General features: G+C 39.0%; 1 protein-coding gene across 2 annotated transcripts in view; it reads left to right on the forward strand.

Annotated features, from left to right (window-relative positions):
• The window catches only part of LOC121997419 (twinkle homolog protein, chloroplastic/mitochondrial-like), a 32,631-nt gene that overhangs the window by 1,480 nt on the left and 6,873 nt on the right, over window positions 1-24,278 (forward strand). The window contains exons 3-14 of one of the 2 annotated variants that reach the window (XM_042551814.1): window positions 1,805-1,860; window positions 2,004-2,061; window positions 2,155-2,250; window positions 4,732-4,815; window positions 4,921-5,001; window positions 5,099-5,164; window positions 5,303-5,413; window positions 8,133-8,180; window positions 8,289-8,374; window positions 8,631-8,691; window positions 9,465-9,647; window positions 23,711-23,842. In XM_042551814.1, the coding sequence (XP_042407748.1) occupies window positions 1,805-1,860; window positions 2,004-2,061; window positions 2,155-2,250; window positions 4,732-4,815; window positions 4,921-5,001; window positions 5,099-5,164; window positions 5,303-5,413; window positions 8,133-8,180; window positions 8,289-8,374; window positions 8,631-8,691; window positions 9,465-9,647; window positions 23,711-23,842 (1,062 nt within the window). Of the gene's footprint in view, window positions 1-1,804; window positions 1,892-2,003; window positions 2,062-2,154; window positions 2,251-4,731; window positions 4,816-4,920; window positions 5,002-5,098; window positions 5,165-5,302; window positions 5,414-8,132; window positions 8,181-8,288; window positions 8,375-8,630; window positions 8,692-9,464; window positions 9,648-23,710; window positions 23,843-24,278 lie in introns of both variants that reach the window. The other variant, XM_042551815.1, reaches the window with a different exon arrangement.

A 24,278-nucleotide genomic window follows, 5' to 3' on the forward strand; every position in this document is an offset into this window, starting at 1 on the left:
CCCTATATAAAAACAAAGGAGATGCATAAAATTATACGAATTATATGAGCATTAAACTAATGAGTTATATCATGAAACTTTGAAAAGAGTGGTAGAAAAACACTAAGGAAGAAGACTACAATGATCGAAAATCAATTTGAATCTATGGCTAGAAAGTTGATATTGTATATATTTGCAAATGATATTGTTTTGGTAGATGAGACTTGTGAAGCAGTAAATGTGAAGTTCAAATCTTGGTGGGAAATACTAGAAGTGAAAGTAACGACAAATATATGGAATTTAAGTTTAGCAATATTAGACGTAGTAAAACAATTGTTATGATAAGAGATATCGAGTTATTTGTAATTGAAAGCTTTAAGTATTTTAGAATTGTCTTTGCAAAAGAATGGAGGGGTTGAAAGATATGTTTTTCATAGAATACAAGTCTTTTTTGATCGTAGGTACCTCTAAAATTTAATAGGAAGTTCTACAAAATGACGATCAGACTTGATATATTACATGAAGTTGAATGTTGGTTTGTGACTTGAGTACACGAGCAAAAGATTAAAGTTATAGAGATGAGGATGTTAAGATGCATGTGCGGACATACGAGGATGGATAGAAGAAGAAATGAGAACGCTAGAGAAATATTCGAGGTTGTGCCTATTGTGAGAAAACTTGAGAGATGCGCTTAAGATGGTACAGACATACAATAAATGTTCTAATTAGGTATTGTTGTAAAATGGGCCAACCCGCCAAAAACTTATCATATGACGGGGCAGGTCGGCCCACCATCTTGGTAGACTAGAAAATCCCCAACCCAATCTAAGGCAGGTTGCGAATTAGGCGTGGTCAGCCCATGAGCCCACCAAAAAATAAAAAAATAGAAAAGGTTGAAAATTTTAAGATTGGGTTGTAGATTAGGCGAGTCTAGCCCCACTTTAGTTTTAAAGTTTTGAAGTTTTTTTTCTCAACCCATGGGCCAATCTGCCACGGGCCGACCCAATTGGGCCCGCAACCCTTGCGGGTTGGCCCGCCTTAACCCGCTTTAGAATGACTTTATAAAATTTTAACATAACTTGCTTGGTGTGCCAATTCGACAGGCCCAATCAAATAGACGGCTCTACAATTAGACAATGTGAAATTATGACAAATCCACACATTAAATGAGGAAAAAGAAGACAAAAAACCCTTGGTTAGCAATGATAAAATGAGATAAAATTTATTTAAATATAGATGATATAACAGTGGATAGAGCTCATGTTTACCGTAGCGGCCAGTGGAAAACTTCAGCGGGGCTAGGCCATCGCCCAGGTTTGGTGTTACTTGGTTCAACATTTTTTTTAGATAGAGCTCAATGACATAGAATGATCCATATAACCGACTTCATTTAGTAGGATAATGCTTGGTTGGTGTTGTTATTCTAATATCATAATCCACAATCCAAGAATTCATTTATATGAGACGATTAAAACCTGATGTGAAACCTTTCTAGGCGTTGCTAAAGAATCACTTACATATAGTTTGATGGAGGGATAATTCTATATAGTTGGCCTGAAAGTGTTGTTCTCATGGCTTGTAGTACTTGTTACATGACATCACTTGGCTTATGTATAATGATGATTTATTTAGCTATAAAATTATAATGTAGGTGTTGACATGTTTGGTTTCTGCGAGTCAATGTGCAAATATTAAATCATAGGGAAATTGTTTAGGTAATGATGTTCAAATTTGCTTTTGCTGTATTTTCTTTATTATATTTTAGACTAGTGTCTGTATGTGTTGAAGTGTGCCTAAAAATAACTCGTGATCTTTGTTTGGTTAGTGTGAAGGAGGGAGTTCTGCGGAGAGGAGCCTTTCATTTCTAATCCGCAAAGATGGGTGAATATTATCAAATTTCTTTTGATAGCATGTTTGTGATACTTACTTGTGCTCCTGTTGCTACTTTGATTCATCTGGCTTCACGTCCTTCTTGATAGTGATTTATTGTTATTTTGTTTTGTGATTCTGTCTTGACCTTGTAGAGATTCAGCCATGTGGCAATGTTTTAGAGCTAAATGTGGTTGGAAAGGTTATATACCGGTATTTCCCCCCTACTGTAATTTACACATATGGCATTGCCACCACCATAAATCTGTTCGTAAGTCTGTGTGCTTTTGTTAATCTTGCTTGCAGGTTTATGGAGATGCCAATACAACTTATGGTTCAAAAAATAAGAATTTTAGAGTAATCACTAAAAGGGATCTTCAGCTAGAGCCATTATGTGAAGAGGTCATGTATATCTTGATTTCCTTATGTGATTTCTCCAGCGTCTATTGACCCTGTGTTATGTTAAACAACTCTTAGTTAATAGAAGAAACCAATACAAGATGCTATAGATGTGCTTATATTTTTTTTCATTTCTGCAGATATGCTTGATATAGAACTAATAATAATAATATTATTAAATTAGTGAGAATCTACCAAAGGAATGATCCAAGTAGTATAACTTGAGAATTGTTGAACGGAAGCCTTTGACATTACTAAATTTATTTTGCCAATTAACTAGTATACTTATGAAATATTATGGTAGTAGATTATTTATTAGATCGTATGATTTATGATTCATAACATGTGATGCATTGTGATTCGCATGTACAATTATAGGATTTGTATATATCAATTAGAAACAAAAATAATAGTGATGATTTGATTCAATACTATCCATAATGAATCTTACTTATGATTTGTTAATAAGAAAGAAAACCCATTAAATGTTAAATCTAACAAATTAAAAGTGATATTAAATTAAACTGAATATATTAGAGATTAAATCAAATCCATTAGAAAAGAAGAAAGAAATCATGAATTTTTATTATACAATAGAAGTATAAAGGTGTAAGAAAATAAAATATTAAAATAACAATAGCAGTTGAAGTATCACAGTGGATAGCAGCTAAGGTGGACTTGACATCTAATAATTATTTAAAAAAATATAAATCTTGTCTTGTCTTGTCAATATACAAAATGGGAATAAGGGTAAAATTAAAAATGACTTTGAAGTCTTGTCAGGCAAAGGTCATTTGGCTAATATCATCATTCATTTGACAACAATGGTTTTTTAATGTAAAAACATTTGATTAAGAATTTCCTAGTATTCATTTTATTATAATTATTAATGGAAGTCAATATACCTTTTTTTTTTATGAGTCATCATCAACTTATGCCATCTATACTATTATGCCATTAAATGAAATATTATATTATGTTACATGACTTTAGTAATTACAATAAAGTAGAATTAATGCATAACATATTTTTTATACGAAGCTTACAATTCATGAATTAAAAAATTTATCAAGGCGATTCATTATTTGAATCTTTATTTGAAAATCTCACTTGCTTCATTTTAGTTTGTCTTGTTTGATGCAAGATTTTTACTTTTTTTTTCGACTCCTTAGGATCTATTTCATATGTAGGGTTTTAAATGATCCAAGTTTTATGTTGTTTAAGCTTGTTTGATAAGCTAAACAACCAAAGCCAAGCCGAATGTAAAATTAACCAAGCTGTTGAGATGGTCGATTAAGCTTGACTTGTTTTTTAATTTTTTTTCCAAGCTCGAGCTTGGTTCAAGCTTAGCTTAAGCTTGGTTCTAGTTTAACTTGAATTTGGTTCGTTTAGATGTTATCAAACTCTTAATTTGAGTTTATTCGATTGACTGAAACTTTTAGACTTTAACCTTATTTGGTTGGCTAGTTATCTTGATATTACAAGTTTGATTGTTCATTTTGAAGACTTGTTTGCTCATTTACAAGTTTGATAAGATATTTATTGATGAACATAGTTTACAAGCTTTATTTGTAGACATTGTTCTTGAACATTGTCCACAAACATTTTATAATCTCAATTCACAAATATTAAATAGCTGAACATATATGTATATGTTATCGAGTTCATTTAATTAAATGAGTTGATTAAATTTGTTCATTTACTCGATCTTGTGTATATTGAATACATATAAACAAACTCTTAGCAAGCTTGCTCATGAACAGTTTGGGTTCATTTGTAACCTTATTTATAAGACACATCTCTTGTTTTTCTATAGTTAAGTCTATTGGCAAGGATTGATAGATGATGTGATTTACTTAAATTAAATCTTTTCATTTACTTTTCCAACTTATTTCATATTTTTAGAAAGAAATATCTCAATAGGAAGTAGGAACTCTTCAATGCAATTTTGTCATGCAATGTAAAGATGATGATGAGGTTTGATCATAATGTTTCCATTATCTAGACGAGGCTGCCATTTACTAACCATGATAAGATAGTAGTGTTTTATGGTAATCTTTTTTTTCTCCATAGATTATTATTGCCTTTGGTTATAGAAGAAAAGGAGTGCCTGTAATCTTTTTTTCTTTCTTTGTGATTTCTTTGATAAGAGATTTGGTGATGAATATGGTTTACAAGATTTGTTCAAGAACATTGTTCGCTTATATTTTAAAATCTGTATTCACAAACATTAGTAAGCTGATCATATATGTATGCCAGTTTCTTCATTTAGTTTAATAAGACGATCAAGTTTGTTTATTTAATTGACCTTGTGCATATTGAATGAATATAAAGAAACTTTTATCAAGCTTGCTTATGAACAATTGGTTCATTTACAACATTATTCATAAGACACTTTTTTGTTTTTCTGGGTTTAAGTTTATCAGCAAGGATTGACAGATGATGCGATTCACTGAAATTAAATCCATTCATTTACTTTTCCAGCTCATTTCATATTTCTCAGAAAGAAATATCTCAGAAGAAACTCTTCGAAGAAATTCTGTCATGCAAAGTAAAGATGATAACGAGGTTTGATCATAATGTTTCCATTATCTTGACAAGGTTGCATTTACTAACCATTATAAGACGGAAGTGTTTTATGTTAATCTTTTTTTTCTTTGTTTTTTCTCATAGATTATTATTACCTTTTGTTACAAAAGGAAAGGAGTGCTTGTAAGCTGCAGTTATCGTACTGTCTCCAAGAATATTTGGCAGGTTCGAGATAATATATATTTTTCAACTCTGAACTTATTTTGCTCTAAATATTGTGTTTCTATTTTCTAAAACTCAGTTTTTTTTCTCCATGTTTTAGGAATTGGGCACAGAGAGCATCTTTTATGGACTTGATGACATAAATCAAGCTACAGATGTTATAATTGTAATCTCTTGTGCTTATATATAATTAATTATACTTTTTTGCTTTGGTAACACATGTTTCATATTTTTTAGTTTGAGGTTTATGTTCTTAATTTATTGAGGTGTTTTTTCATCTCTTTCCTTCATTTTTTTAATGCAGGTTCTAAGTGAAATAGATAAGCTCTCTATGGAGGAGGCTGGCTACCTCAATTGTATTAGTGTACCTTGTGGTGTAGTAGAACAAATTTGCAACGGTCAACTTGATCTGGAGGTTTTAGACCTGGAATATAAAAAAATTTGCTTATGCTATTGAATTCTGTGTTCTTTTACGCTTTGTTGTTTTTATGCTCAGTCTTGAGTCTTTCTTTGTTAAGATTGTTATGCTATAATTTTTGTGTTTCCAAGGTGAATTGTTATGATGTCAAAGCAAGCACCCAATACTTTGATGTTTTTTTTTTAAAATTTCATGTCATTATTGTCTTCATAAGTTTTGTTAGTCCTAACTATTTTTGGTCGGCCACATGACTCATCCTTCCATTGAACATAATCCTATGCAAGACCATATTATTGGTATTAATGAGAGCTCTCAAGTCATTTTAATACATTTATGTTAGTGTTTTCTTTGGTTTCCAATATTCCCTACACTGTCAATCATTATATCTTTTGGTGTAATTGATTCCACTTGTTTTACTATAGAATCTATTCATTTCTTTGTATAAATTTTATTTCAAGTTGCTTATTCCATATGTTTGTTAGGAAATTATCTGTTATTGATTGGGAAAACCCTCTATCATTATAGTAATTTTTCTCTGTACATGAAGCATTGTTTAAAACACCAATCAGACTATTTTCTACTAACTGATTACTGGTTCATGCAATGATGAGAGACAACATACAAATTTTTTATACCCACAGTTCATCTTATGCCTTTGATTTTATCAGTCATACTGTGTACTAGAGGTATAACAGATGGTCAGACTGGTATTATAATAATTCTCCTCGATAGGTTAACCAAAATTTCTGCTGGATCCTGTCTTTGAATTATTGCGAGATTGACTCAAAACTTTGGTTAATGATGCACTGATTTATTCCATCTAGATAGCAAACTACAAATAATAATAATAAATACAAAAGAATTTTGTACGCTAGAAGCTTTCAAATACACAATCCTTAAAATTAACGTATGCAACGTATATTGGCTATTTCCTTTGATATAACTAAGTCTTCCATGATATCCAAATTTTTATAGGATTGACATATGATGTGTAGAAATCCAAGCATCATCCGCAATAGCTGTAAAGTCATGAGAGATACTAAAGTCATAACAGAAGGGACTTTTCTCCATGAATTTGATTCATAGTGAAAGAGGGACTAACTGATTCTCTCATTTTGTTACAATTTGTTGTTTTGAAAATTATGACATTTGATTGGTTAGCTATATCCCTTTGCCTAGCTACAGAAGTTACATGATAAGAATATAATACTTTTGAGGAAATCCTTATCACCATCTATTCTGCAATCAACTGCAATCAAACTTTACATTATCTTCTGAGAACATGAAACTCTTTAAGATAGTCAATTTGAAGCTGTCAATTTGCAATTATCTAGTTGTATAAGTCCTCTTAAACTTATTGTTGGTTGTTGACAATTTAATTGAGAGATATACTAGCTAATAATTCTGCAAAAACCAATTGAATTTAGCCGTGTTCTAAATGGAGGCCAAGGCAGCTGCCTAGCTAGGAGGCGGGCATCAACCACACCGCCTTTGCTTGAGGCGGTGCTTTAGGCGGTAACTCACCTCCTTCCACTACCGCCGCACTTGGAACCACCACTGCGGCCATCTTTTCGCCACCGTGATGTGTCTGGACGCATCTCTTGGGCCGGAGGCGTCACCCAGGCTCGGCGACAATCCCGGATGACGCATCGCCTGGCTCGGCAGCGTCACCCGGTTCGACGATAGTCCCGGATGCATCGTTCGAGCTCAGCGATGCATCTTCCTGGTGATGCGTGATTCATTGTCCGATCAAAACAGCGCGGGTAAGTTGTAAGTTATGGTTTAATTAAATAACTTTAGGTTAATAATTTTAATCAACTTCTAACTATAATTAAGATAATTTAAATAGACTTAATTAAAGTTTAATAAAATTATCTTATATATATATGAGTTTTTTACTCTGGGCGTTTGATACCCTGCACACCTAAAAAATTATTTCAGTTATATATATATATGAGTTTTTTACTCTGGGTGTTTGATTTGATACCTGCACACCTAAAAATTTGTTTCAGTTTGTATATATATATATATATTTGTGGGTTTGTTACTCTGGGCGTTTGATACCCTGCGCACCTAAAAATTATATGGGTTTTTTACTCTAGGCGTTTGATACCCTGCACACCTAAAAATTTGTTTCAGTTTGATTTTTTTTTTTTTTGCTTAATGCTAAAATAAATGGACGCTGGCCCCCATGCTAAGCGCCCAAATTGGGCATCCAGGATAACAAACAATTATTTATTTTTATATATAGATATATTATTTTTAAATATTTCGATTAAATTTATATTTTAATTAATATATTTAAATATTATTAAGAATAATAATTATTTATAATATTATGTATAAAAAATAGTAAAAAAATCAATAGCCTAGGCGGCGGTAGGTGGTCACTGAGGCGGTGGTAGGCGGTCATTACCGTCATTTATAACACTGGAATTTAGTTTTATCGAGGGTGCTTTTTCAGACATATATTTGATTTTCTGATTTATGTTTGCCGTGGCAATATAGTGTAACCTACTAATCTTGAGGATATCTATATTCTTCAAACATTACTTATCTATATTGGAAAAATCATTGCAATGATCAGAGTATTCTTTTTTTTTTCTCATATATATATATATATATATATATAAATTTTTTAATTACATTTTATATTTTGTACACTTAATATTCAATATCAGAATCTAACATTCATCATTTTATTATGTTAAGCCAGGATACAAAGTTCCAATATTTGTGGAACTGCAATGAGTATCTAGAAAAGGTAGGTTTTTCGTGAAACAAATAAATAAGAATTGAACATTAGCTTGGATTGGCTGAGTGATAATTGCTTTGTTGATTTTGTATGAAATGTTTTGGTTGAACGTCTTAGGCATCTCGGATAATACTAGCAACAGATTCTGACTCCTCGGGCCAAGCTGTAGCTGAAGTACTAGCACGACGCCTTGGTAAAGAAAGGTTTGTTTTTTATCATCAAAGATTCAGCATGGGTGACCATCTTTTATCCTTTTTCATGTTTGTCAATGTGCATGATTAATGGTTCTTTGTTAAATCATGGTTCTTTGTTCTTATCCTCTTAAATGTTTTTACTGTTGTAACAACAATCACAAGTCTTGCTTGCCAACTGTTTGGGCTCCACTATATTGATCTTTTCATGCTGTTTAACTCTAATCATTTTTATATCATGAACTGTAAATTTCTTATTCTTGACTAGGTGCTGGAGAGTTAAGTGGCCAAAGAAAAATGATGCTGAACTTTGCAAAGATGCTAATGAGGTTTGCTCAGACTTTTTTCCCCCTAAATTTGAGAGTTTAGAAATATTAGTTCTTGTGGTTTTGAGGAATTTCTTGTTTGTAAGTATCTACTTCCACACGTTTTAGAATTTTCTAAAATTCAGCTTAGGTCACATTAATTGACTATTTTTTTAGGTTTTAAAAATATTATTGTAATTAAATATGCATTTTATTTTTTCTTAGTTAAACTCAGGACGATCCATGTTTCTTTTTGTGCTATTTTGTGTCAGCATCCAAAACTGGACCAATAACTGAGTCCCTAAAAATTTCTGGAGACTTCGATCCAGTCAAGTTGCTTTTAAGGTCATGTCACCATATGTTCGCAGCCACTTCTTAAGAATATGGGTTTTGAGTCAACTAGTTATAGGAATGTAGGCTGTACCTGGAATGACAGATTTGGATTTATTCTTAGTTGCAGTACGAGGTGTATAATCAAGATTTTGTTCCATAGTTTTCATTAATTTGCTGCCTCTTAATACATAATTATGATTTCTTTCTGGGCACCAAAGAAGTGTCATCTCGGTTGTCATTAATTTTTCTGTTTTACATTTTTGATTATTTGAATGGGTTAAGGGAGTTTGTTTATGCATGTAGATTCCATTTGTTTGACCAGCTATCTAACCTTCGACTGAAGAAGGCCTCTGTGGCTACCTTTTTTCCCTAACATCTTAATATTGAAGCAAAAAAGAAAAAGTGATTTTTGAGGTTTTCCCTCGTTATGTTGTCGTAAAATTTTTTTTACTCTTTTGCTCCAGGTTCTAATGTATCTTGGACCCGATTCTTTGAGGAAGGTTGTAGAAAATGCTGAATTGTATCCTATAAAGGGTCTGTTTAAGTTCAGAGATTTTGTTCATGAGATTGATGAATACTATTACCAGAGTAATAGAGAACACCTCGGTGTCTCTACTGGTTGGAGAGCTTTGGACGGATTATACAATGTAAGAATTTAACTTGATTACTCATGGGATATGTTTTTGATTTATTTGAAAACTAAAATGCTAACATTTCCTTCTCCGAGTTTAATTATGATTTGTTTAGTTTACATCTAGCCATATACGTGGTGATATTTTTTTTATAGTGTGTATTAATTAATCTATTCAAGCTAGCTATTTTTTATTTTTATATTTTTTGGCATAGTTAGGTAGACCTACCCTAACGTACTAGCAAGATGTTCACATTTCTCCGTAGTTTTAAAACTGATTCAGAAATCAAACCGAGAAGCTCTTGGACATTGGTTAACTGATCGAACCCATGTTCAATCAGTCAATTGTGATTCAATCTGGACAAGCTAATTGGTTAGACTGATATTTATTATATCCATTTAAGATAACCAAAATTCTAGTTGTGAATAATCATAATTATTCAGAAACCTATATATCATAAGCACATAAGGTATAAGCATTGTTGTAGAACTAGATTAATCAGTTTGCAATTACATTAGTATTTCTTCTGATGCAATTATCATTAAGGCAGTTTAAAATATGAAAAAAAATATTTTCTCTACCCACCAAAATTTAATTACGTGAAACTATGAATGAGCCTGTTTGAGATTTCAATCCATCTGAGAAAACTGATCCAGCTTTTTGAAAACCAGTCATTTCTTATGACTTTGCATGCCCTATTCACGAACTAACCTGAGCAGGAGCAGTATCTGATCCTTTTTTTTCCAATCACCTAATTGTTTGGCAGGGAAATTAATTCTACCATCGAAAACTAAAAGCATGAGTCTACATTCCGATATACCATATATAAGAAGCGTGCATTGCATTGCTGTGATTGTTATAGAGGACATGGCTAACACTCAAATGTGTGAGTATATGTGATACAGGACATGACTGGAAAGAGTAGTTGATGAGAAGATAGGAAAGAACAGGATAGAGGGAATAAATGAAATAAAGAGGAGGTAGAAATTGCAAAAGAATAGAATAAGAGAGATAAGGTCGGAAGAGAGGGAGAAAGGAGTTGGATAGATGGTTAAAAGAGAGATGCTTAAATTTACTAATTCATAATATATCCTTAAATTGTAATGCTAGATGCTTTATATAAGTGCTATACTGCATTGCATCTCAATTCTGCTAAATAAGATAACAAGTTAACAACCCACTTGATACGGTGATGAAGATGCCACCCCCCCCTCAAAAAAAAAAAAGTGGGTCAAAGTAAAAAAGACCGGTTGACATGGAGGTCAAAGTCAAACGGTCAAAATCGTAAAGCTAGGTGGACTATGAGACCGCGGAGTGTCGATAAGGCAAAGTTGGCCGAGCAGGCCCTGAGAGCCAATCGGACATGAAGTGCTCACTATACCGTCCGAGCGACCAACCTCCACACTTACAGTCGAGGTTAAGAGCCAAATACTAAGTTATCCGGTCCATTGTCCTGGCCGATCGGACGTAATACGCTTCTTCGACAATAGTAAGGTTGAATGAAGAACATGACGATAGCTCCATTCAGTACAGCCGAGCTGGTGATGCCTCGGCCTATTGGCCCCCGGTCGGCCTACAGCGGGACCCACATACACGTCTTATCGTATCCTTTTGGAAGTTTTTGCTGACAACAGACCTATAGGCAAATAGTATTTTAAAAGTTTCCAGCCTGTCATATCAGAGATTTATGTGCCTGACTTATGGAAAGGTGTCAGCGATACTTTTCGACTTGTCTTTTCTTATGAAACTTTGGAAAACGCCGGACCACTAACTTATGGAAAGGTGTTAGAAATTTATGTGCCTGATTTATGTGCTACAATCTTTTTATTATTCTCTTCATACACGGACCACTAACTTGAGCGTCGGAGGGCTAACGCCGGGACCCCTTCCCTGCCCAGCATAACTCTCTCGGTTTTGTAGGATGACACAGAGTTTTCTTCCCATTAATACCAGAGCCACGTTACTAGCTAGCCGCCTTCTCAGCTTTCGGACAGGATTATATTTGGCGTTATCTGTGGGATATATACCTGCATCGGAAACGTGAAGATGGATGATGCTGGACGACTCACAACAGTAACGTTAACTCAAGAAGAGTTAGAGATGTTGATTAATGCCCGAGCTACAAAGATGGTGCAACAGCAACAGGAGATAGTGGTCTATCGCCGAGCGCCAAATGATGTTGCTGTATCGGTGACAGGTTAGCAAGCTGATCAAAGAACACGAGTGGAAGACCTTGCTAGTCGCAACCCGAACCATAAGCCACTAGCACCTTCCAACAAGCACCGAACACGCTGATTCCGTCTCGTACCACAGGGCGTTATTCCGCACGCTCTCAGAAGAGCATGGCTGAGCTGAAAAACCCAACAATTATCTTTTGAGATCGTGTCCGTCCGGGATATACGGAAAGGCAAAGCACCCTAGCTCGACGATTCTCCTGAGCGGATCAAGAGGCAGTTCTCCCAAGAAATCCTCGACGCTCAATTGCCACCTCACTTCAGACCTCTTACGATCGGAGAGTTACATAGCCATGCTCCACCAATACACCGACAGAGTTAACTGCCGATTATTCCTCACCTCGCTCTCCGGATCGACGCATAGATGGTTCAAACGCTTGCCGATCGGCTCTATCTGCAGCTTCAAGGACGTCCGAGCGTCTTTTCTTCAGCATTTTGCTAGCAGTCGCCGTTATCAGAAGAATAATGTGAACCTGTTTGCGATTAAACAAGGGCCCAATGAAGCGTTACGGGCCTACATTAAGAGATTTAATCAAGTGCCCATGAACGCCCCATCAATCACTCAGGAGATCTTGGTAAGTGCCTTTTAGCAGAGACTTATAGATAATGACTTCTTTCGCTCACTTATCAAGAAGCCTTCGAGAAACTTCAACCATCTACTCGGACGGGTTATGAAGTACATCAACATCTAAGAAGCCCAATCAAGTTGGAAAAAAGAAGTCATCCCCGAGCCAATGGCTGTCCCTGAACACCAAGCTGCTCACACCCTTCCACCGCCAAAAGGGCCTCGAGCCTCGAGCGAGCGTAACACAGCAACATCATGGGCCCTGAGCCTATGCAGTCCAGCATGTGGAGGCCGAGCGGACAAAATTCATCGAGCCTCGACAGTGGGCCCGTTATTCTACTTTTATCACCGCTCGACAACTCATAATACGAAGGATTGTTACCATCTCAAGCCCATGCTGTGCCGACCGACTCCTCATAGAATTCACCGCCAATCGTCCTCTCCCGATTGCCACCATTACTGCCGATTGGATAGACAACATGATCAAGGCCATATGCCTACCGAGCAGCACCAACCACAGCCCCAGCAAAGAGATAATCAAAGGCTCACTCGGGTATCTGTCGAGCGGCCACGCCCGTTAGTCCGGGAGGAAGAAAATCGTAGCAACGCCGCTCGGGGCGACATTAGCATGATAGCAGGAGGCCTGACCGACGATGATTCCAATCGGGCTCGGAAGTCGCATGCCAGGTGGTTGGAAATCTACGCAGTCGGGTGCACCGAAGAAAAAGTATAGGGATCGAAAATCAGTTTTGATCCTCGAGATTTGGAGGGAATGGAGGTTCCTCATGATGATGACTTAATTATAGTGATCATCAATTACAATATCCACTGGACCTTTGTTGACTCGGGAAGCTTGGTCAATATTATATTCAAGAAGGCATTTGATCAGCTTCAAATTGAACAAAGTGAACTCTAGCCCATAACAACTCCATTACGATTTCATAGGCAACGAGGTATTGCTGATCGGGCAGGTTTGGTTGGCCATCTCACTAAGAGAGGAGCCGCTCATGAGAACTCGTCGGAAGAATTTCATCATGGTGGACGAGTCTTCTGCGTACAACGTAATCCTCGGCCGACCGAACTTCATCCTGGTGGACGCGTCTTCCGCGTACAATGTAATTCTCGGCCGACCGATGCTAAACGATTTATGAGCCGTCGTCTCTATATTTTGCCAAAAGATCAAATTTCCTGACGACTCGGGCGAAGTTAAAGGCGATTAGTTGGTGGTGTGAAGATGCTACGTGGAGGTTGTAAGAGTCGAGTCTAGAGCCGCTTGGAAAGCTCAACGACTTGAGGTTAACACGATTCGGGAGGCTCCCCCAACTCTGGTGTATGAAGAAAAAGAAGTACAAATCCATCCCAGCCGACCGGGCGCCACCACGTTCATTGTAGCCGACTTAAGTTCTGAGAAGAAGTCCGAGCTGGTTGCTTGCTTGAAGCAGAATCATGACGTATTCGCATGGACCACCCACGAGCTCCCGGGCATCTCCCCATCAATAGCGCAACATGAGTTGTACGTCCGATCGGACACCCGACCGGTTAAGCAGAAGAAAAGGGATTTTGGGATGAAGCAAAATCAAATTATCTGAGCAGAAGTGGAAAAGTTGCTCGAAGCTGGGCATATCAGGGAGGTACAATTTCCGAGTTGGCTGGCCAACGGTGTGTTGGTATCCAAGCCAGAGAATAAGTGATAGGTCTGTATTAATTTTAGAGACCTAAACAAGGTCTATCCAAAAGACTATTACCTGTTGCCACGCATCGATCAAGTGGCGGACTCTAGTGCCGACTGCGAGTTGATATGCATACTGAATGCATATCAAGGATGTCATCAGGTGCCACTCGCCAAGGAGGACCAAGAAAAGGTCAGCTTCATCATGATCGACGGGACTTATTGCTATGACGTCATGTCGTTCGGATTGAAGAATATCGGAGCGACATATCAGAGACTGATGAACAAAGTGTTATGGCGGCAAATCGGCCGGAATATGGAGGTATATGTAGATGACATATTAATAAAATTCCTCCGGGCTACTGATCGGCTAGACTTTGAGAAAATATAGAGTTAAGCTAAACCTTACAAATGCTTATTTGGAGCGAAGAGCGGAAGATTCCTCGGATACATTGTAATCGAGCGGGGAATTGAGGCAAATCCTAGTAATGTAAAAGCACTCTAAGACATGCCCTCTCTATGCAATATGAAGGAAGCTCAGCATCTGACTAGACGAATTACGGCCTTGTCAAGATTTATCTCCAAGTCGTCCGATCGAGCAAGCCATTTTTCAAGATTCTGCGTTGAGTCACTAAATTCCAATGGGACACCGAATGCGACAAAGCACTGGAAGAGCTCAAAGTTTATTTATCTTCTTTATCTTTACTTGAAAAGCCAATTGCCGACGAGCCGCTTTGGATCTACTTGTCTTCCACAAAGTGAGTTGTCGGGTTGGCTGCAACAAGATAGCCATGAACATCAGTCGGTGTATTTCTTGAGCTATTTATTAAAAGACGTTGAATGCCGCTACACCTGCTCGAGAAATTGGCCTACGCGCTGGTCTTGGTTGCTCGGAGGTTATATTCATATTTTCTCTCTCAACCCATAGTCTTTTTAACTATCAACACACTAGGCTGATTTCTCCTCAACCTTGAGGTATCTGGACGGCTAATCAGGTGAACAACGGAGATAAGCGAGTTTGATATACAGTACCAGCCCAGATCGGCCATTAAAGTACAAGCCTTAGCCGATTTTGTGACGGAAATACAGAACCCCGAGCTAGAGGAAACATGGAGAGTCTATGTGGACGGTTCTTCCACTCTGTAGGGCAGTGGAGTGGGCATACTTTTAATATCACCGCGCGAAGATAGAATGCAGCTGTTCATTCGCTTGAACTACTGGGCCACAAATAATGATGCAGAATACGAGACTCTGATCGTCAGTCTACAAGCAGCCAGGCATGTAGGAACAACACGAGTTCTTATCTACTCGGATTTCCAACTGGCAACCTAATAACTTTCAGGTACCTTCGAAATAAATAATGGCAGGTTGAAATTATATGTTGCGGCCTTCGAGAAGTTAAAAGCAGGACTCCAAGAGGTAATTATGCAAAAGCTCCCCCGGATGGATAACCAATATACAGATAAGTTGGCCAAGCTAGCAAGTTCTTTAAGTCTAATAGTGCTGGACAGGCCGATCGAGCAGGTGATGTTGGTAGCTCATATTGAAAGAGCGGCTAAATTAGGAGCTCCAAGTGATTGGAGGATACCTTTGATTGAGTTCCTCCGATTAGGCAATGTGTTGGCTTACCGGGAGCAGGCTCGACTAATAAGAAAGAGAGCCGAGCGGTTTACATTAATAGAGGATCACCTATACAAGAGAGCTTTCTCGAGGGCATTGCTCAAATGTATTTGATCAGAAGACGTTCAATATATCTTGCAAGAAATACACCAAGGCTCTTGTGGCAGTCATCCGAGCGGCTGTTCACTAGCTCAGAAAATTTTATTAGTTGAATATTTTTGACCTACCTTGCAAGCAGATGTCGCTCGGACAGTAACAACTTGCCTATCATGTCAGAGACACCAGAACATACCACAGACCTACGGAAGAACTAAAGGTATCCTTTGTCTCTTGCCCAATCGACCAGTAGGGCATGGATATTGTTGGACTTTTCCCCATGGCGATCGGTCAGAGAAAATTTCTTCTCGTAGCTGTGGACTACTTCTCTAAGTGAGTGGAAGTTGAACTGCTCGCTAAAATAATCAAGTAGATGGTTATCAAATTCTTATGACAAAATATTGTGTGTCGGTTCAGCGTCTTTCACAAGCTTGTCTTTGACAACGGAAGGCAATTTCAAGGATGGAAGCTTAAAGAATGATGTGCCAGCTATGACATTTTGTAGGCCTTCACTTCAATAGCCTATCCCCAGAGCAATGGCTGGGCGGAGGTCTCCAACAGAGAAATCATCAGAGGACTTAGAACTCGGCTCAACCACCATGGAGGAAGCTGGGTTAACGAGCTGCCGAGCGTGCTATAGGCCTATCGCACTACGCCTTGAGAAGCCACCAGCATAACTCCGTTCCACTTGGGGGAGAAGCAGTAATGCCGGTCAAAATAGGCGTGGAGTCCGATTGGAGGCAATTATATGACGAAGAAAACTCCGAGTGGCGTTTAATGGAGCTGGACTTAATAAAAGAAATCAGAGATAAAACAATCGCTCGGCTGATGACATACTGGTAGAGAATGAAGCAAAATTACAACAGAAGGGTTATTCCTAGATCTTTTTAGGTCGGCGACTTAGTTTGGAAGAGAATCAAGCCGGTCGACGATATCAGCAGATTAGAGGCCCCATAGGGTGGACCATATAAAGTGATATAGAAGCTCAGCTTGGAATCTTATTATCTACAAGATGAAAATGGGAGGAATCTGGACCGGTCTTGGAGCGCAAACCATCTATAGTCCTATCGGGTCAGGTATAGTAAGTTTGCGATTAAATTTATGTAAATTGTAAACATATTTTTTCTATGAATGTAGGAAGATTTAAATGAAAATTATTCAGTCTTTTAGACTCTCATTCCGTTCGGCAGAGTTATAAACGAGCAAAGCCCTCGCACCAAGTGTCCTCGACTTTCGAGTCGATCAGCCGAGTTATAAGTGAGCATGCTCACACGACTAAATGTCCCAGACTCTTGTGCCGTTCGACCGAGCTCTAAGTGAGCATGCCATCACGACTAAGTGTCCGACTCTCATGTCGTTTGGCCGGGTAATAAGTGAGTATGCCCTCATGACTAAGTGTCCGACTCTCACGCCGTTCGGCCGAGTTATAAGTGAGCTTGCTCTCACGCGAAGATTCTAGACTCACGTGCCGTTCAGCTGAGTTATAAGTGAGCATGCCCTCACAACTAAGTGCACCAGACTCACATCATTCGGTCGAATTATAAGTGATCATGTCCTCACGACTAAGTGTCTCAGACTCTCACGCCGTTCGACCAAGTTATAAGTGAGCTCGCTCTCGCGCAATGCTTCCAGACTCTCACGTCATTCAACCGAGTTATAAGAGAGCAAAACCCTTGCGCCAAGTGTCCCAGACTCTCGAGCCGATTGACTGAGTTATAAGTGAGCATGGCCTCACGACTTAGTGTCCCAGACTCGCGCCGTTTGACCGAGTTATAAGTGAGCTTGCTCTCGCGCGAAGCTTCTAGACTCGTGTCATTCGTCTGAGTTATAAGCGAGCAAAGCCCTCACGCCAAGTGTCCCAGACTCTTGAGCTGATCAACTGAGTTATAATGAGCATGCCCTCATGACTAAGTGTCCCATACTATCGAGTAGTTTGGTCGAGTTATAAGCGAGATTGCTCTTGCGAGAAGCCTCCAGACTCTCGAGTCGTTCGACCGAGTTATAAGTGAGCATGTTCTCAAGCTTAAATATCCCACACTCTCGAGCCGTTTGGCTGAGTTATAAGCGAGCTTACTCTCGCATGAAGCCTCCAGACTCTCGAGTTGTTCGACCGAGTTATAAGTGAGCATGCCCTTATGCCTAAGTGTCCTAGACTCTCGAGTCGTTTGGCCGAGTTATAAGCGAGCTTGCTCTCGCGCGAAGCCTCTAGATTCTCGAGCCGTTCGGCCGAGTTATAAGTGAGCATTTTCTTGTGCTTCCTGAGTCTTGCGCCGTTGGGTCGAGTTATAAGTGAGCAAAGTCCTCGCGCTAAATGTCCAAGGCTCTCGAGTTGATCGACCAAGTTATAAGTGAGTTTATTCTCACTCAAAGTAGATCGAAGAAGCTAAGTCTTAAAGATTAAAGGTACAAGTTAGCGCATCCACAGAACGAGAACTCGAAAACACATAACGGGCCGAATCAAACTTAGAAAATTAGAAAATTTTTACAAGAAATACTTAGTTGCCACAAGAAGTTGTTGGCAAACTTAAAAGAAAGCTAAGCCAAGTCGCAAGAACCATGTCATATGGGAGCGCTTCCACTATCTTCTCCCTCTTGATGAACGTTGCCGGGACCTTTGCTGAAAGATAACCGCCCTCCTTTAGTTGCTGAAGGGTCCCATCAATGCCATAGTCGAACAGTCGGAGGGTCTGATTGGTCAACATCTGGTTGAAATCTTTGGAGTGAAGGTACTCCATCCTATAGGTTTCCAATCGGCCAGGTTCTTCCTCCTTGTACCTAGCAAGTTCGGTCGTTAGTGAGCATAGCTTGATGTCCTTTTCGTTGATTATTCTTTTATGCTCGCCGAGCTGGAGTTCGTGGCCCGCCTGCTCGGTCGTATGACCGACTTGCTTTGCGGCCAAGGTGGCTTCTGCTCCTCCAACTTCTTTGCTAGGGCACGACCCTCTTTATTCTTGGTGTTGAGGTCCTCGATAGCCCTGAGCTTCCGAGCGTTGGCCGAGTTGATCTTCGCCTCAAACTTGTGGGCTTGCTTCCTAAGTTTTTCCAGCTTGATGGCTTGATTGTGGTTCTTGTCCTTTTCGACGGTCAGAGCTCGCTTGAAATTCAACAGTTGCTCAGAAGTTCTCTCAAAGTCGTCCTTTAATTGAGTAATTGCTCGACTAGAGCTTGCGAGGCGCTTGTTTCCTTGATCGGGGCTTGCAGCTGCTTATTCTCCTGTTCCAGGTGGGCTAGTCTCTGGCACAGAGTCAGGCCTTCCGTCCAAAATTGAATGGATAGAAAAAGAAGTTAATTATGACTAATCAAGAAACACAGATGTAAAAAGTCCGGATGAACTTACCCTAGTAGATTTCTCGCTGAAACTGTCAGCGAGTTCATCAGGTGGAATTGTCGTCGCCCTAGCCCTAGCATTCGCCCAGGTCTGTGCCAAAGGACCCTGTATTATGATCTTGTGTTTGGGGGAACGTGGTTCGGCGTCGTCCGGGTGGCGCTAGTTAGTAGTTTGATAGATGGGCTCTAAAGTGGATTTGCTCTTGAACTTAGACAGTGGGGTTGAATGGATTATAGATACAGGGGCCACTGAGTCGATCGGAAGAAGTGGTAGGAAAGATGGTGCCGATCGACAACGTTGACAGCGATGGTGTTCGATTGGAGGATGGAGGAGTCGGTAGACTGACCGCCTTCTCGGGGGCTGTAGAGGAAGAGCTTTCACCCGCTCTGATGGAGGTCGCAGAGCCTACGCAGGAGCAGAAGTTTGTGGAACAGAGACCTTCGAGCGGGAAGAAGCCTTCGGCCAGAGCCTTTTGCGGCGCTAGTGTTGGATTAGCGACTCACCAGAGGTGGCAGATTCTGAAGGAACTGCTTTGGGCGCCATGGAATGGCGCTCGGGAGGTAGCTCGCCAGTGTCGGCCGCAGCGTCACTTGCTGCCCCCCCCGGCTCGCTTCTGCTTCTCCGCTCTATTCTTCAGAGTGCCTTATCGGCAAGAGCTTGTGGCTCTCCATCTCGGCTGGGCAACCTAACTCGGATGGGATTCAGCCCGAATATATACAAGACGCCCTCTAGCAGTAGCTTGTGTATGCGGTCTTTTAGACCTGCCAATTGTGCGGCTGCTTGGAGGTAGGTCGACTCCCATTGGTCTCCCAACCTTGGAGAGTTTGGTAGATCCAACTGCTAGCCCCTCGGAAAAGCGGGTCGGTTGGGAAGTCGGATGTAGAAGTAATGAGAATAACAATCCTTATTGGTAGGGGTGTAATCGAGTCGAGCCGAGCCGAATTTTTGGATGTTTGAGTTTGACTCGTTTATAATTGAGTCGAGCTCGAGTTTTATTTAACGAATATATTCATGGCTCACGAGCTTATTTGAGCTTTTATCGAGCCTAAACGAGTTTAATAAATATAAATTATAAATTTAATTATTCATTAAAAAATAAATTATATATTTTTAAAAAATTATAATATTCTTGTTAAAATTTATAATTTTATTCTAATAAATAAATTTAATATATTTGTCTATGTTTTTCATAAGTAGAGTGTAAAATCTATAAATTCAATATCAAAACTATTATTTTTTTATTTAAAAGTTGATTCATGAGCTTAACGAACATGTTCACGAGCTAACAAGTCGAATATTGTGAAGCTTGAGCTTGGTTTGTTTATCTTAACGAGCCTCATTAAACGAGCTTAAATGAGCTCATGAGCGGCTTGACTCATTTACACCCATACTTATTGGACGTGAGCATTTTTTCAAAATAAACGGTGCCCACTCGGGCTTGAAAGGGAAGACGCCTGACTCGAATAATTTGGGATAATAAAAATAGCGGAAAATACGAGGCATGAGAGAAATTCTATACAAACGGAATAGTACCACAATCCTGCACAGTAACCTAAAGGAATTAGGTACCAATTGCGATAACGGGATGTGAAAATACCTACAAACTTCAGAGAAAAAATGATGGATAGGAAAACGAAGACCGACGTATAGTTGATCCTTAAAGAAAGGAAGGAAGTCGTCAGGGGCGCATGAGGACAATCATATGCAGAAGGGATGACGATTTGATAATCGTCAGGAATGGGATAAGTCATTTTCATTTGGTCCATCTCGTCACCATTGAAGTCGGACTCGGTGGAGGTGTACCACAGCTACGAGATGATCGGAGGAGAAGGTGAGCGCGCCATCAGAGATCGAAGGGAGTAAGGAGAAAGAACTTACTTGAGAAGAATCGCCCGCGATGAACATAGAGCAAGTAGCAAGGAAGACGAAGACTAGCCCGATACGGCGAAGGGAGAAATAAAGGGTTTAAAAAGCCCAGCCGTCGGTTAATCAGAGTCGTCTGATTAAGGGTTTAGGAAAGCGAGGCTTAATTTGGGTTGTCGAATTCGAAAAGACAGCCGTCACATCGAATCCCAACAGTCGCTTGTCACATCATACATTCGACGGCAGGAAAAAATGACACATGGAGGCAGATCATCAGATGCATTTATGATGAAAGGATATAATTAGCAGGCACATAATTAAAAAGCATGTTGGGCATGCTTCGCATTAATGGAAATAGATTTGAGTGATTTTCGAGAAATCAGGTCAGCGGTAATTAAAACGCACTGGGAGTATGAGAGGTCTTTCGGGAAAGGGATAAAAAAAGAGCTAACAAATGGCTAACCGTCGTCCACGTTCGATTTAGGCAGTGTCAACCTCGAAGTCCCCTGTTTGAGAGGCAAGGAGTTTTCTTAGAATTTGAGCGGCGATCCGGAAGCCGAACGTATGGTCGGGAAGAAGAGTTGCAAAAAATACTAATTGTCCAGTCAGTTGGACTTACAGTCTCTTTCGACTAAATTTGAGGGGAAGATTTGTGATACAGTGATGAAGATGGACCCCCCAAGGAGGGTCAAAGTAAGGAAGACCGACTGAAATGAATGTCAAAGTCAAACGGTTAAAATCACAGGGCTAGGTGGGCTACGAGACCGCGGAGTGTGGATAAATCAAAGTTGGTCGAGCAGACCTTGAGAGCCGGTCGGACGTGAAATGCCCACCAGATCGTCTGTGCGGCCAAATACTAAGTTATCCGGCCCATCGCCCTGGCCGATCAGACCTTAATACGCCTCTCCGACAACAGTTGGTCGAATGAAGAACGGGCTCCATTCAGTACGGTCGAGTTGGTGACACCTCGGCCGAGTCACTAGCTCGGCCGAGGGCCCCCTGTCGACCTAAGCGGGACCCACATACACGTCTTATCGTACCCTTTTGAAAATTTGTGTCGCCGACAACAAAGAATGTCCCGCAGGCAAATCGTACTTTAGAAGTTTCCAGTATGTCACATCAAAGATTTGCGTGCACGCTTAAGGAAAGGCGTCAGAGACACTTTTCAACTTGTCTTTTCTTAGAAAGCTTTGGAAAACGTGTACTCGCTTTGGGATGCATGCATAGACGCTACGTGGCACTATAAAAAGGGGTCTCCATCTACCGGCGGAGGTATTCGATGCTTCATATTTGAAAATGACCATTGCTACAGTCTTTTTACTACTATTCTCCTCCTCATACATGGATCACTGACTTGAACGTCGGAGGGCTAATGTCGGGGACCCCTTCCCTGGCCTAGCACTAACTTTCTTGGTTTTGCAAGACAGTGTGGAGTCTTCTTCTAGTCAACACCAGAACCACGTTCCCACCCGTCGTCTTCTCAGCTTTCGGACAAGATCACCACTCTTAGACAAACAACCACAAAATCATTAATGATCTGGCTTACATGACAACAAACAGCAGCAAAATTTGATTCCCAACTATTTTGTGTCTACTATACACATCTTATCTAATTATTGATCTTATATTAAGATTAATGCAATTGTTAACATGGTTTTACTCTTGTTTTAAGGGCTTATAAGGTGTTCCCCATCTTCTTCATCTGAGTTTGAGTTGCTTTGACAGAGTTGCACCACTTGCATGACCCACTCAAAATAAATAAATAAAAAGTGCTCTGCATTAATATGATTATGGTGTTGCATGAAATGATCAAGAGAATAATTGAGCCAAAGCAACACTTCATCCTGCAAAAACCTTATTGCTTGCTTGCAATGCACTAGCTGCTGTCAATAATTTACAATATACTAGTGTTCCTTGATATGATATTACAGAACTGGTTTCTATATTGACTGAGTTATTATGATTATGCTGGCTTAGCTTCTTGTCTGCTATGTAGATGAAACTTCATAGCTAACTTTTAGGACTCTTGCTATTTTTTTTGTTATATCATAATATTTGATAGGAAGTGCAGAAAATTGGTGGCTAGTTGTTATATTAGAATTGTGATTATAAATCTCATGTGATCCATTGGATTGAGAAATTTCTTATGCCTCAATAATATATTATCTTGTAAATTCTTAGAGGTTACTACAGCAATAATACCTCAAATCATTCAGATTTTAACCAACAATTTAATCTTTTCATATGTTGCTCTTGAGATGCCAAAAATGATTTATTAAGGATCTCATGTGTATGTCCTTTTATCAGGATTAGTTTTCGTATTTTATTTTTTCAAAAAATTTGAACTTAAGATGCCAAAATGATGCCACAAAGTCCAATGGTTAGGCTTCATTTTATGCCAACTATCTAATTCAGCATCCAGCATGCGGTTGTATCAATTTACACTTTTGTGTCCCATGCTAATCATGCAATAGCTTCTTTGTGAGTTGCCATCTTTGTAGATATTCGAGTCTATAACATTTGTCCTCAAAATTTATTGTTTGTGGCATTTTTTAATCTATTAGTTACCAATTCTGGATCAATGATATAAAAGAATCTCAATTTCTTTGACATTCTTAGGCAAGACGGGAGTTCATAGATACATGTCAATGTTTACAATTTTATGCAAGATTTACTTGGAAATTTATTTTGTTTTTTGAGCAGGTTGTGGCTGGAGAGCTGACCTTAATAACAGGCGTTCCAAATTCAGGCAAAAGTGAGTGGATAGATGCCTTGTTATGTAATATCAATGAAAGGCATGGATGGAAGTTTGCACTCTGTTCAATGGAAAACAAGGTTTACTATGTGAATCTTCTACTTTTACTTTTTTCTTGTGGTTGCATTATTTATGATGCTGATTTTTTAGGTTGAAGAACATGCACGGAAACTTTTGGAAAAGCACATTAAGAAACCCTTCTTCAGTGCAAGGTAACAAATTTCATGATAGTTTACCTGTTCAAAATGGTGACTTAGGATTCTCTCAATTTTATGCTCCATTTGAAGAAAACATGCTCGTGTGGTAATCAACAGTCAATGGGATTACACTTGCTATTATCTTCTCCGCGAGTAATTTGATATGTTATCTTTGAGAATGTAGCATTTAATCATTCTAGAGTTTCAGCAGACCCATAAATTGTATCTACATTTCTCTCTATAAAATCCTCTATACAATAATTCTAAACAAATTTGAAATTTGTTATTTGTGTGTGTGTGTGTGTGTGTGTGTGTGTGT

This window comes from Zingiber officinale, chromosome 6A (genome assembly GCF_018446385.1).
Source record: "Zingiber officinale cultivar Zhangliang chromosome 6A, Zo_v1.1, whole genome shotgun sequence".
Taxonomy (NCBI): domain Eukaryota; kingdom Viridiplantae; phylum Streptophyta; class Magnoliopsida; order Zingiberales; family Zingiberaceae; genus Zingiber; species Zingiber officinale.